At 51.4% G+C, this 15,000-nt stretch overlaps 1 protein-coding gene across 7 annotated transcripts in view; it reads left to right on the top strand.

The window, feature by feature from the left end:
* The window catches only part of nfia (nuclear factor I/A), a 121,805-nt gene that overhangs the window by 43,065 nt on the left and 63,740 nt on the right, over positions 1-15,000 (top strand). For all 7 annotated transcript variants that reach the window (XM_047336829.1, XM_047336831.1, XM_047336833.1 and 4 more), the window contains one exon: positions 5,904-6,432. In XM_047336829.1, the coding sequence (XP_047192785.1) occupies positions 5,904-6,432 (529 nt within the window). The remainder of the gene's footprint in view (positions 1-5,903; positions 6,433-15,000) is intronic.

The raw sequence follows: 15,000 nt of genomic DNA, 5'->3' as shown, positions 1-15,000 counted from the left end.
CAGGAACGAACAGGAGCTTTAACATTTAATCAGATTATTGGGCATGAACCAATAATCACCGACCGCGTCGCTTCACAAATCCTCACAAGATCTGCAGCACAAACACGTTTCATCTTTTTCTTTTACCTTATTCCTGATATGTATTTATTCCACCATTGAAAACACGGAGGTGTGTGTTTCTGTTCCAGCTGCTCGTCTGTGATCCAGTTGATCCTCGTCTGGACTCTTTGTTTTATTTGGCATTAAAAGATAAAAATTCAATGATTATTATTTAATTTAAATGAATATCAGGCAGAATGAAACAGCTGATCACACACTCGAAATTTCCGATATAAAATTAAAATCAACGGAATCTGAAACATTAAGTTTTCGTAGCAGCCGCTGAAGTCGAGCGTTGAGTGCTTTTCCCCCCACGGCCACGAGGGGGCGCCTGTTTGTAATCTTTTTGATAAAGATGCTTTAGAGACGAACTTTGCGATTTGACCAAGTGATGAATTTTGTGGCATCACGACCAGAGTTTGTGTTTTTGTGAGTAAACCAGATGTTTGTTGTTTCTTCTGTTGTCCTTTGTGTTTTTATTGATTTTAAAGAAAAGCAGTTTTTGAGTGAGTGGATCTGAACATTGTGACGGAGTCTTTAGAGAAATGTGTAAATGTAGAAATGAAGAGAAGAGGAGAGACAGGTGCCCACGTGGGAACAGTGCGACTCAGTGGTTCAACCTGCTGAGCTCGGCATATTTTGATCCGTCTGTTTTCGTATTAATATAAATCGTGATTGTGATCTGTGAACCGAGAGACGTCCAGTTCTGGTGATCCTCGTCCCAAACGTTTTGACCTCATTCATTTCTAAAGTTTAGATTCTTTATTGATTCGTGGTTGGGTGAGTTGTCGGGGGGGGGTCCAGGGGCCTCCGACCCCCCGTGGCCCCTCACAAACACCTGCTCCGGCCGTGATGCAGCGTCTCAGATCCGTGGTTGAATCCTCGAACGTCTCAATGTAGTTTGAATCATCGTCGTCCTCAGTGTGTTTGGTGTCGAGGCCGCTGTTGTCCTCCTCTTCCTCCTCTTCCTCTTCCTCCTCTTCCTCCTCCTCCTCCTCCTCCTCCTCCTCCTCATCCTCTTCCTCCTCTTCCTCTTCCTCTTCCTCCTCTTCCTCGTCCACCTCCTCCTCTTCCTCGTCCTCGTCCTCGTCCTCCTCTTCCTCTTCCTCCTCCTCTTCCTCCTCCTCCTCCTCCTCCTCCTCCTCCTCCCTCCTCTTCCTCCTCCTCCTCTTCCTCCTCTTCCTCCTCCTCCTCCTCTTCCTCTTCCTCGTCCTCCTCGTCCTCTTCCTCCTCTTCCTCCCCCTCCTCCTCTTCCTCCTCCTCCTCCTCTTCCTCTTCCCCCTCCTCTTCCTCCCCCTCCTCCTCTTCCTCCTCCTCCTCCTCTTCCTCCTCCTCCTCCTCCCCCTCCTCTTCCTCCTCTTCCTCGTCCACCTCCTCCTCTTCCTCCTCCTCGTCCTCGTCCTCCTCTTCCTCTTCCCCCTCCTCTTCCTCCCCCTCCTCCTCTTCCTCCTCCTCCTCCTCCTCCTCTTCCTCTTCCTCGTCCTCATCCTCGTCCCCCTCTTCCTCTTCCTCCTCCTCCTCTTCCTCTTCCCCCTCCTCTTCCTCCCCCTCCTCCTCCTCCTCCCCGTCCTCATCCTCTTCCTCCTCCTCATCCTCTTCCTCCTCCTCCTCCTCTTCCTCCTCTTCCTCCTCTTCCTCCTCCTCATCCTCTTCCTCTTCCTCCTCCTCCTCCTCCTCATCCTCTTCCTCCTCCTCCTCCTCATCCTCTTCCTCCTCCTCCTCCTCTTCCTCTTCCTCCTCTTCCTCTTCTTCCTCCTCCTCCTCTTCCTCCTCTTCCTCCTCCTCTTCCTCCTCTTCCTCGTCCACCTCCTCCTCTTCCTCCTCCTCGTCCTCGTCCTCCTCTTCCTCTTCCTCCTCCTCTTCCTCCTCCTCCTCTTCCTCTTCCCCCTCCTCTTCCTCCCCCTCCTCCTCTTCCTCCTCCTCCTCCTCCCCCTCCTCATCCTCCTCGTCCGTTAACGTCGAAGCCGTCTGAGCCCGAGCGCGTCTGTTAATTCCCTCGCCGTGTGTCCGTGGGTGTGACGGAGGGGGGAGACATGGAGGATTACCATTATTGCTCCTCTAAGTGACTGTGATCCAGGGTGGTGTTGTTGTACCGAGGTGCCGAGCGAGTCGCCGATGCTCGCAGGTTCACAAACGCCAAGAGAGAGAAAGAAAGAAAACCGCCTCACCACCTTTTATTATTCAGCCTCCAAAACACTAAACCCTCGTCAGTGACGAGACGATAGTCACCTGGTGTGGTGGTCCTGACACACACACACACACACACACACACAGCAGCTCCGGACTTGAACAGTCGGATGCTTCAGTCAGCGACTCACTGACTGAATAAAGATTCCTGAACCAGGAGAAAGTTCTCAGATTTTCTCCGACAGTCGAGTCGACGCTGAAAAAAAAATCCTCTTTTGTTGAGATGAATTTTGTGATTTTTTTTATTTCCGGCTCCAGTTTCTCCTGGAACAAGTTGATTTGAAATATTGATTATGATCCAGTTCAGAGTTCCTGGTTCTTCACGTCGGTCCCGTGACAATCAGCTCTATCAAAGTTTTTTCGAGGCCTCGTCTTTGATTCCATAAATCAGAGATTGTCCGATGGTCGTGGAGAGAGGACGTGTGACGACCGTCTGGTCCCAGTCCTCGTCGGCTGTCTTTGTTTCTCTGAACAAGATTACACTTTTATTTAGTTCTTCTTCATAAACCACGAAGCAGCAGAACACGTCCACAAAGACTGAGAGTTTGACATAATGTCTGGTTTCCTTTATGAATCGGCTCCGATCGGTCGTTCTTCTCGACACAGGTGCAGGAGCAGGATTATTTTGGTCCCAGAAAACATTCCTCCGTCGAGGGGGAAGCCGAGAACAAGAGGGATTATCTGGCCCCGCTGGCAGAGGGCGAGGGGTTCTTCAGGCTGAATGTGAGAACAAGTGACTTGTTAAGTGGGATTTTGTTTGCGGCCGACAGACGAGAGTGTGAAAGAGCGGCGGCGGGACGGCGTGAGCGGGTCAGGAAGCTGAAACTAGCACTGGGCCGTGAGGAATGTTGGTATGTGGCTCCAACCAACATCCAGCCGGCGAGCTGCAGATCCACTGTGGAATGTGTGTGTGTGTGTGTGTGTGTGTGTGTGTGTGTGTGTGTGTGTGTGTGTGTGCGTCCTAATAACCACCCGAGGACTCACACACAGAAACACGTCTCGCTGGCGAGCGCAGCAGCAGCAGCGTTTGGCGGCTGCAGGTCGGCTGCAGAGCGGCTGCAGGCGCTTTTCTCTCGGAGACGAACGCGATCGCTGGAGCGACTCCAAGAAGAGACAATGTGCTGCATTGAGCCTCGACGGGAGCAGAACAATGTTCTGAGGCAGCTGCCGCTCCAACGCTCAGTTTCCTCCTCAGCGCCCCGAGCTCCGACACCAGCTGGAGAAAACACACACAACAAACTGATCCTCAACTTCCTGCGTTTTATTCTCTATTTAAAACAACTAATTCAACCTCAAACCTCAAGTTGAACCCAGAAGATTCTGAAACAAACCTCATGTTTGTTATTATCATTTATCTTCTTCCTCAGAGTTTAAAGTCTGAACGTTTAGATTCAATCCTCTAATCTGGATTAATCTGCCGCCGAAAATAGTCCCGGACAAATGCACCGTTTAAAAAAAGGTTGTACGTCTTCAGCAGGACGCGACGAGCTCAGAGAACCACACGACCACGACGACCAACGGAAAATATCAATTCACCATCTGCAGATTGGAAAAAAAGAGTCCGACAGATTCATCCGTTAGTCGGAAGAATTGCTGATTTAAGATTTTTATTTTTACAGAAAAGATGAACGTTCATGTTTGTTCTCTTGTTTAGTTCAATATATTTGTTATTATATAATAAAGTCTATTTTTTAAACTGTAAAATATCAAACCTCAATGACATTTCTTTGACAAAGAGATTTGATAACATTTAATGTTTTTTTACTTTTAGGATTATTGAAGCAGCAGAAATTCAGATTTCAGTACACTGCAAAAAAAAACTGTCTGTTTGTTTTCCACTTTAACGAACAAAATATAGTTGTTCTAACGACGAGTCAGAAAAAATATCAAATGACCGTTTCAGTCTGTTTGTCGTCCGTCGACGTGTTGGAAGGATCTGTGTGTGTGTGTGTGTGTGTGTGTGTGTGTGTGTGTGTGTGTGTGTGTGTGTGTGTGTGTGTGTGTGTGTGTGTGTGTGTGTGTGTGTGTGTGTGTGTGTGTGTGTGTGTGTGTGTGTGTGTGTGTGTGTGTGTGTGTGTGTGTGTGTGTGTGTGTGTGTGTGTGTGTGTGTCACCCCAGTCGGAGGCATTTGCACGTATCAAGATGTGTGAGCGGCTCTTTGATCTATGAATAGTCAAGCTTTTTTTTTCAATACGTGGCTCAGGAGGAGACGAGGGGGGGCGGGGCCTTCAGTTGCCCTCTGAGGGGATGGGGGGGGGGGCTTCAGTTGCCCTCTGAGGGGATGGGGGGGGGGCTTCAGTTGCCCTCTGAGGGGATGGGGGGGGGGGCTTCAGTTGCCCTGTGAGGGGATGGGGGGGGGGGGCGGGGCCTTCAGTTGCCCTCTGAGGGGATGGGGGGGGGGCTTCAGTTGCCCTCTGAGGGGATGGGGGGGGGGGGGGGGGGGGGGCTTCAGTTGCCCTCTGAGGGGGCGGGGCCTTCAGTTGCCCTCTGAGGGGATGGGGGGGGCGGGGCCTTCAGTTGCCCTCTGAGGGGATGGGGGGGGGGGGGGGGGGGGGGGGCTTCAGTTGCCCTCTGAGGGGGCGGGGCCTTCAGTTGCCCTCTGAGGGGATGGGGGGGGCGGGGCCTTCAGTTGCCCTGTGAGGGGATGGGGGGGCGGGGCCTTCAGTTGCCCTGTGAGGGGATGGGGGGGCGGGGCCTTCAGTTGCCCTCTGAGGAGTTTGTATCCACATCAGAAATGTTCCATGAAGACGTTTTCTGTCCGTCTGCATTTCTTCCTTGCTTTTCTGATGAAACTGTTTTTGTTTCTGGACAAACAGAAAAATTACAGACCAAAACTCCCAAAACCATCAAAACAAGTTTGAAAAAAATGTGTTGTTATTTTTGCCGCTGTGGTTTTTTAATTTTATTTTCGTCCACTGCAGAAACATTTGGTTGAATCTCTTTCTCCATGTTCCACTTCACTGAGAGAGTCAGTCTGATCTCAGTGAGTTTATTAAGAGGAGGATGAGGAGGTGGGGGAGGAGGAGGAGGAAGAGGAGGATGAGGAGGTGGGGGAGGAAGAGGATGAGGATGAGGAGGTGGGGGAGGAGGAGGAGGAGGAAGAGGAAGAGGAGGATGAGGAGGTGGGGGAGGAGGAGGATGAGGATGAGGAGGATGAGGAGGTGGGGGAGGAGGAGGAGGAGGAGGAGGAAGTAGGGGAGAAGGAGGATGAGGAGGATGAGAAGGAGGAGGAGGTGAAGCTCTGCTGACGTTCAATCTTCTTCTTTGTCTCAGAATTCCATCCCATTTTCCTTCTGTCTGACTTTTCCCTCCTTCTTCTTTCTTGTTTTGCTTCTTTTTTCCTTCCTTCCTTTCTTCTGTATTCCCGTTTATTTCCTTCCCTCTTTTCTCGCCTCCTTCTCTTTATCGAAAAACAAATTTAAAATACCTGAAACCTGATGTCCAGATACTGACCCGTAGGGTCCGGTTGAATCGATCCTCAGGGCATGTTCACCTTTGACCTCTCCGACACCAGTGAGCCCAGGGCGAGAAGAAGGATGATGTGAGACTCTGACGAGTCCAGTGACCTGTGACCTTCGCCCTCTGACCCCCGCCTCTCTCCTCTTGTCCCCTCACAGGATGAGTTCCATCCTTTCATCGAGGCCCTGCTGCCCCACGTGCGGGCCTTCGCCTACACGTGGTTCAACCTGCAGGCGCGCAAGAGGAAGTACTTCAAGAAGCACGAGAAGCGCATGTCCAAGGAGGAGGAGCGCGCCGTGAAGGACGAGCTGCTGGGCGAGAAGCCCGAGGTCAAGCAGAAGTGGGCGTCCCGCCTGCTGGCCAAGCTGCGCAAGGACATCCGGCCCGAGTTCCGGGAGGACTTTGTGCTGACGGTGACGGGCAAGAAGGCGCCGTGCTGCGTGCTGTCCAACCCCGACCAGAAGGGCAAGATGAGGCGCATCGACTGCCTGCGCCAGGCGGACAAGGTGTGGAGGCTCGACCTGGTCATGGTGATTTTATTCAAGGGGATTCCGCTGGAGAGCACGGACGGCGAGCGTCTGGTCAAGTCGCCGCAGTGCTCCAACCCCAGCCTGTGTGTGCAGCCGCACCACATCGGAGTGTCCGTGAAGGAGCTGGACCTCTACCTGGCCTACTTCGTCCACACAGGTGAGTGTGTGAGTGTGTGTGTGTGTGTGTGAGACGTGATGCTGCGCTGCTGGTTTGTCTTCGTCCATCTCGGCTCTACTGTTCCACATGACGACACGATGTGACACCAACACACGAGCTCAAACATACCGACACACTCTCTGTGGCGTGCAGTGTGTGTGTGTGTGTGTGTGTGTGTGTGTGTGTGTGTGTGTGTGTGTGTGTGTGTGTGTGTGTGTGTGTGTGTGTGTGTGTGTGTGTGTGTGTGTGTGTGTGTGTGTGTGTGTGTGTGTGTACACGTCACATTGCTGCAGGGTTCTGTTTTTTTGCTTGAAAATCTTTTAAAATGTTACAAGAGAATAATTATTGTTGTGTATGAATGTCGTCTGGTGATCACATGTGGTACGATGAGACGTCGCCACGGTGACACATTTGTTTCTTCCTGATGTATTTGTGTCGGGACGTTGAATCCATCAGGTCACTCGAGGGCGGAGCCTGTTGAGAGCTAAATTCTCGTGAATCATTTCACTGTGAAGAAGAAACAAAAACCATCTGCTGCTTGTTTCACGATATGAGATGAGGAGTTTTTTTTAAAAAAGCTTCTGGTGTCAGTTCTTCGTCTTCCCGTTTCCCGACTCGTCGTCGCGTCGTCGTGAGGCCGAAGCCTCTCGACTCGTGTTATCAGCTGCACACAGACGCCGTCTCGTCAGCAGAGCAGGATCTGAGGAGAAGAAGCGTCGCTGCTCTGGCTCGTCGTCTGTACCGAGAGAATTATCTGCGTTGTGATTGGCTCGGTCACGTCTCCTGGTTTCAGCCTGATGGTCCGATGATTCGTGTGGTTGGAATATTCCTGAGTCGTTTGTTTGTCTGGAGTTTTTCTTGGAAAAGGAGAGTTTCCATCTGAGCAGGTGAAATTATCTGAAGGTTGATTTTCATAAACGACTGAAACTGAAACGGAGTCGAATCCTCAAGTTCACTTTTATCCAAAAACAAAAGTATTTTCTCAAGTCAATCAGATTATTTCCACGCTTCTGCTCCAGGTGCGTTAGTGGCGGTTCTCATCACGTCTGGTTCTGGTTCTTCACGCTTCTATGGACTCGGTCTTCAGACGGAACCAAAACATAGAATCCAACAGCGAGAGGTTTTCTTCCTCCGGGTGGTAAAAAGGTTTCAGCCGTGATCCGTCGAACAGACTCACTGAGTCAAATGTTCTGGAAAGATCCGCGACCCTGAAGCTTAATTACAATCGTTTCCTGTGGCAGAGGCCGGAGGAGACTGCTGCCATTCTCCCCCGGACGATCAGCTGCGAGCCGCTTCACACTGAGCCTTCAGTCCGCTGCGAGGGGTTTGAATAAACACACACACACACACACACACACACACACACACACACACACGGAGGCGACGACTCACGGTGACGACAGAAGAAACTTTTAATTTATAAAACTCAATCTTTTGCCTCCAAGAGCTGCAGCGTGAAGCCTCCTCCTGACGGACACTTGGCAGGAAGTCGTCTGTCCTGAATGAGGTGCGAGGGAGACCCCGCCCCCTCGTGTCCCCCTCGTGTCCCCCCCAGGATCAGGTTTCGTCCTGCCTCTTATTTAAGGCGGCCGAGCTCCTCTGGAGCTGCGGTGTTGATTAAAAGCCCTGGTGAAGGCAGAGCTGACCTCAGGGCCGGAGGCGGGGTCTGACAGGGGCGGCCCGGGCCCCCTAATTAAATTCATCCCCATACCACTGACTCATGGTGGTGGGGGGGCGGGGGGGTAAAGAGCAGCAGTGTTGCCCGTAGAAACCACCAGCCAACCACCAAACATTTCTAATTCAATCCCGTCGGACGTTCAGCAGCTGAAAACCTGCTGGTGTCACGTGTGAAGCTGCGTCAGGTCCGGTTCAGAGTGGACGGGTTCTGTTCTCCTCCTGGTCGTCTTGTTTCAGATGCACTCAGAACTTCTACTGGACTCTCACCACGAGAGACGTCAGCTGCGCCAACAGAACCAGCCTTTTTATTTTATCTCTACAACACACACACACACACACACACACACACACGAACACACACACACACACACACACACACGAACACACACACACACACACACACACACACACAAACACACACGAACACACAGAGGCAGCCAACCCTCCATTCATACATCTGTGCTTCAGCTCTGAGTGTCTGGTGTGTGTGTGTGTGTTCCTCAGGAACAAGTGTTTGGGGGAGGTCAAAGGTCACACCCCCCCCTCAGTGATTTACGAGCTGGCTCAAAGCGGCGGCGGCGTGTGTCACTATCACAGGAACGCTCAACGCGTGCTGGAAGGTCAGAGGTCACCGCGTCGTGGTTGTGACCCCTATCATCAGGCAGTTTAACCTCTAGGATAAACACACACATCCCCTCCTCATTAGCAGCCACACACACACACACACACAGGCGTGTGTGTGTGTGTGTGTGTGTGTGTGTGTGTGTGTGTGTGTGTGTCGGGAACAGGAGGTGGCCGGAGGTCGACTCCTGACGTGTGTGATTTAGAATCGTCGCAGTCTGAATTAAAGACGTGAACATTTATTGCGGACGAGTCCAGATCATATTCATCTTAGACGTAATCAGAGAAATGGAATCATAAAAGTCTTCCCGTCGACGCCAGAGACGCAATTTACAAGACACGATGATCAGGCAGAAGTGGACGTGGGCGGCACTCCACTCACGTGTTCGCCTCCTGGTGGGTTTGATTCCCGACTCCAACAGAACTCAAATTAAAACACGTCTGGAGGTGAAAAGTGTGAAGATAAGTTTCCCACAAAAATCAACTTTTGAGGTTATAATAAGAAGTAAGAAGAGTTTAACTCATATAACGAACTCATATGAAGGTAAAGTTCAGACACTTTCTTTAGTTTCTTGTTTATTTAAAAACTTAAGATCTTAAAACATCACCTGAGATATTTTTGGTTGTGTCAGAGCCCAGGATCTTTTTATCTCCGGTCCAGTCCAGTACAGGAGCTCTGTGATTGGTCGGAGCGGTGACACAATCGGAGGATATCTGTGTGTCGGCGTGTGTGTGTCGGCGTGTGTGTGTGTGTGTGTGTGTGTGTGTGTGTGTGTGTGTGTGTGTGTGTGTGTGTGTGTGTGTGTGTGTGTGTGTGTGTGTGTGTGTGTGTGTGTGTGTGTGTGTGTGTGTGTGTGTGTGTGTGTGTGTGTGTGTGTGTGTGTGAGAGAGTTGTCGTCGTCGTCGTCATGAGCTCTTAAAGAGATTTAAAGCTTTGTCTCCTCAGTCTGCTCCACACACACACACACACACACACACACACACACACACACTTCTCTCCAACATCTTCAGCTTCAGAGGCTGAAGTTTGAAAGACGTTCAGATTCTTTTCGCTCAGGTGGAGTAAAGTGTTTGTGTTTAGTGTTGATGTTGTGGGGTCAAAGGTCAACACGAGGTGACGAGCGACAGTCTTGTGATCGTCTTCCTCCTCTTCCTCCTCTTCCTCCTCTTCACCACTCCTCATGTGGAGCCTGTTTAAGACAAACGCAGCGTGAAACCACAGACTCTGCTGTGGTTCCTGAAGTACACACTGTAACCACGGGAACACCCCCGACCCACCACCGACTACACACACACACACACACACACACACACACTTCTTCCAGCACTGAGAGTCACACACAAACTGATGGAAGCGGCAGTGTGTCACATGTTGTGCCTCCAGTGTTAGAACGTCTGTCCTGGTTCTGATCCGACTGGACTTCAACACGTCAGACAGGAAGTGAGGAGTGAGTTTGAAGCTTCTTGTACTTTAACTTGATACTTTTATTTCCTTTTACACGTTTAAAACACTTTCACCTCTTTCCTCACTTTCTCTTCTTCTTCTTTCGTCCTCCAGCGTCCGTCCCCCCCCCCGCCCCCTAAAGGTCGTCCTCCCTGTCTTCTTGTGGAGCTCATCCTGCAGGAATGTAGCTGCTCTGCCAGCTGCTGAGAATAACTGTCTCTGTTGCTAAGGACGACCCCCACACCCCCAGGTCCTTAGCAACAGAGACCCCCCCCCCCTCACCCGAGCCCCCGTCGGCAGAGTCCAGACTCCGCCTGTCGCGAAGCCGTGCCAACAAAATGGCGTCTGGCTCCTGTTCAGTGTTTGTTGTTTGCAGTGAGGAAAAAAAATGAAACGTCTGATTTCCGACTGTCTTTACGCCTGAAAGAAGCATAATCACAAATTTTACACACGATTTAAAGTTTCAGTAATGTTTAATAACCGGAGCGTTTTTTACGGAATGGGCCTTCTGAAGGGTCAAAGGTCACTGCACCAGTCTTCACAGTTTCCAGCGACTGCTCGTGGTTTGCACTGAATCATGGGAAACGTAGGAGTTTGTTTGGACTTTGACTGAATGTCACTGAAACATTTTCCTCTGGAAAAAAAAATGTGAAGAAGCTTCTGGTTCTGATGTTTGTCTGATCTGTGTCGTGACCTTTAACCTCCGCACATGAACCTGCTCCTTTAGATCCTCTGTGAGCAAGTGTGTGTGTGTGTGTGTGTGTGTGTGTGTGTGTGTGTGTGTGTGTGTGTGTGTGTGTGTGTGTGTGTGTGTGTGTGTGTGTGTGTGTGTGTGTGTGTGTGTGTGTGTGTGTGTGTGTGTGTGTGTGTGTGTGTGTGTGTGTGTCTTGAAAGGCTTAGAGAGAGATCTGTGCCAAAAAACTCCCATAAACCCTCTGTTTCTCTCACACACACACACACACACACACACACACACTCTCCCATTGTGTGTGTGAATCTGACGTCGACATGAACCGGGACAGCTGCGAGCGTCTGCAGGGAAACTCTCCACAGATGGTGGAAGCAGAGAAACTCCAAGACGCCGTATGGCTGCTGAGAAATACACGAGGGCGAGAAGAAGAAAGAGAAGAAGAAGAACCGGGTCCGAGCGGAGTCGGTTCTGAACCCGTCGCCGTTAGCTCACTGTTCGCTCGGAACCAAAATGGCTGCTGCGATGTTCAGAGCTTCGGAGACACAAACGCAGAGGTGGAACACTTTACTGATGTTTCTGAAATTTCACTAATCATTTTTGGAAATTTTACTGAAAATGTATGAATATTCTTCTGGTATTTGGGACTCCTTACTAATATTTTTGGGGATATTTTACTGAGTTTCTTTTATTATGTCTTTTAGATATTTTACTAATAATTATGGGGGGATATTTTGAAAAAAAAAATTGTCCGATACTTTGATAGAAACTTACAAAAAATTTGACAGATCAGAATGAATCCAATTTGTTTTTGTGTTTTTAGTGTAAAAAGCACACAAAAAAATGTCTGACGTGACATGAACTTGATGACGACGAGAAATATTTCAGATGCTGCTCGTTAGTTTCAGTTCGATTGTTTGAATATTCAGCAGTTGGCAGGAGAAGGAGACCTGGACCTCCACTTCTCCCTTCACACCCGATCTTCGGAGAAACAGTTTTTATTTTTCATATCCGGGAGTCGAAGAAAAACTAAATCTGAACACGAACGTCTGGGAATTTCTTTTTTTTTTTAGCTTTTTTAGATGAAGAAACGGAACAAAAAGTCCATCGACCCCCTGATGTGGGAGGATGAGTCGACGGGAGGAGGAGGAGGAGGAGGAGGAGGAGGAGGAGGAGGAGAATTTAGAAGATAACGTACAAAAACAACCAAGGAAACGAGAGAGGATCTGTGGGTCGAGAGAGAGAGCGAGGGGGGGGGGGGGGCGGCTGAGCGAGCATCCCTCAGACTGGGGGCCGACTCTCTGGCCTCGGTCCAGGAGGTGAAGCACAAAGAACTTATTCTGTGGAACCAGGAGCTTCTTTGTTTTTGTTTTCTCTCTCTCTGTGTGTGTGTGTGTGTGTGTGTGTGTGTGTGTGTGTGTGTGTGTGTGTGTGTGTGTGTGTGTGTGTGTGTGTGTGTGTGTGTGTGTGTGTGTGTGTGTGTGTGTGTGTGTGTGTGTGTGTGTGTGTGTGTGTGCGTGCGTGCGTGCGTGCGTGCGTGCGTGCGTGCGTGCGTGCGTGCGTGCGTGCGTGCGTGCGTGCGTGCGTGCGTGCGTGCGTGCGTGCGTGCGTGCGTGCGTGCGTGCGTGCGTGCGTGCGTGTGTCGACAGTGAAGGATTAGTGGAGGTGCAGGTTTGGGAGCTGATAACTGAATTATTGAACTGTTTCTTTCCGGCGCTGCCCCTCGGTCGGCGTGAGCGTCTGTGTTGGCGCTGGTGTTGGTGGGGGGGTGGTGGTGTTGGGGGTGTTGGTGTGGGGGTGGTGGTGTTGGTGGGGGGTGGTGGTGTTGCTGTGGGGGGGTGGTGGTGTTGCTGTGGGGGGGTGGTGGTGTTGGTGGGGGGGTGGTGGTGTTGCTGTGGGGGTGGTGGTGTTGCTGTGGGGGGGTGGTGGTGTTGGGGGTGTTGCTGTGGGGGTGGTGGTGTTGGTGGGGGGGTGGTGGTGTTGCTGTGGGGGTGGTGGTGTTGGTGGGGGGGTGGTGGTGTTGGGGGTGTTGCTGTGGGGGTGGTGGTGTTGGTGGGGGGGTGGTGGTGTTGCTGTGGGGGTGGTGGTGTTGGTGGGGGGGTGGTGGTGTTGCTGTGGGGGTGGTGGTGTTGGTGGGGGGGTGGTGGTGTTGCTGTGGGGGTGGTGGTGTTGGTGGGGGGGTGGTGGTGTTGCTGTGGGGGTGGTGGTGTTGGTGGGGGGGTGGTGGTGTTGCTGTGGGGGCTCGTGGTGCCAAAGCCACAAGACGCTGGCAGGAGCTGAATCCTTCTCGCTGTTCATCTGCTGCGGTCGAGACGGAAGAAAAGTCCGAGCTGATCCGGAACACGAGAGGAGGAGAGTGACTCAGTCTGAGGACAGAACTCTGAGGTTCCTCGTCCTCAGAGCCAGAGAAGAGCAGCTCAGTGCTCAGTGATCCTACTCAGGTCGGGTCCACCCTGTCAGCTGATCTGTGATCAGAACCACTGATCAGCTGATCTGTGATCAGAACCACTGATCAGCTGATCTGTGATCAGAACCACTGATCAGCTGACACGTCCCAACATTTACACTTCACAGTTGAGCCCAACCAAAATAACAAGTGACAACTTGTTCAAACTGAACCATGGTTCTGTTCATCTGCATAACGTCTTTCATATTTCATTTCTTCAACTGTTCTTACTCTTCACTGGATCAAAGGACAGACACTGTGAGGGGAGAGGACACCAGATGAAATCAAACGAGTATCAGTGAACTCCTCGTGAGGTCATTTCATGTTTGGTTGCTTTACTGCATTGTTTTCTAATTGTTACCGTGACAACAACAAAGTGTGGTTCTGTCCGAGTTAGAGGGCGGAGTCATGAGTCATGTGACCTCACGTGGTTTAGGTTGGAGGACGTGTTGACGGAGAGTTGAAAGGTCACGACTTCAGCTGTGACCCTGACGACCTTACGTCGGCGGGGGGCAGCCCCCCCCCTCTCTTTGTGTAGGACAAACAAGCAGGACTGATGATCAGAGTATAGATCGTCCTGCTGATGGACGGGGTTTCCAAAGGATGGCAGCAGGGGTCGACATCTTTGTGGACACACACACACACACACACACACACACACACACACACCCCCCCCCCCCCCCCCCCCCCTCCCTCCATAACCCGCTCTGCGGCTTCCTGCTAATTAAATTCCTGTGCTGTCCATTAGACGGATGGAGAGTGAGGGACTGCTGACTCGACACAGGTAGAGCAGCTCGGAGCCGTAATGGCTCCGCTGCTCCGGAGCCACAGCAATTCATCTGGACGCCGCCGCCGCCACCGCGGTTTACACTCGCCGGGGTCACGGTGCGCTTTCAAGGGGAGAGGGAAGGGGGGGGGGGCGGGGGCCTATAAGCTAATACCGTCAAAACGCTCTAATTCTAAAACGGACACTCGGCAAGACTGTGTCCTCTAAAATGTACTGACATGCTCTTTCTATAGGCTCGCTCGCCCTCCCTCTCCCCTCTCTCTCTCAGCTGCGGCGCTCGCCCGCCCGCTCGTTCTCGTCTCGTCTCCTCGTCGTCGTCTGGACATCCTCCCGTCAGTTTTGGGCCTCAACAAGTCGTCCGACCAACCGGACACGAGTGTCGTGCCCCAGGTCACGTGACCTCCTCCCCGCGCGCGTCACTCTCTCTCTGCCCGCGTGGGGATTGAAGCGACGAGTCCCTGAATCTCTGTGAATACTGAGATCAAATCTAAATATATGATAATTCATCTTCTGGGCGTGATCTCAGGAATATGATTCCGTTTTTTGGGAGTAATTCTTCCAGATTTCCTGGATTTGTGAGGCATGAATCAGGATTTGAAGGGTTTTGAATGTGCGGCGACTCGGTCGCTGTCGGTCGCTGCTGCTGCTGTAACTTCACACCTCCCCGGGGGGGGGGGGGGGGGGGGGTCTGTCGCAGACGCAGCAAGTGCTATTTAGGAAGTGACAGCTAATAAACAATGAAGAATTTACGTTGCGCTGCAGGACGACGGACGAGGAGAGGAGAGGAGCTGCTGACTGGACGAGCTGCTTTATGGATCAGTGTTCATGGTTTATAGACGGGAAGGGGAGGGGCTACACGAGGGGGAGGGGTCTGTGCTGCTGCTGTATCTCCTGACGTATCACCC

Source organism: Scophthalmus maximus, chromosome 13 (assembly GCF_022379125.1).
Source record: "Scophthalmus maximus strain ysfricsl-2021 chromosome 13, ASM2237912v1, whole genome shotgun sequence".
NCBI lineage: Eukaryota > Metazoa > Chordata > Actinopteri > Pleuronectiformes > Scophthalmidae > Scophthalmus > Scophthalmus maximus.
Note: the sequence above shows the minus strand (reverse complement) of the source record. Positions and strands in the feature narration are given on the sequence as shown.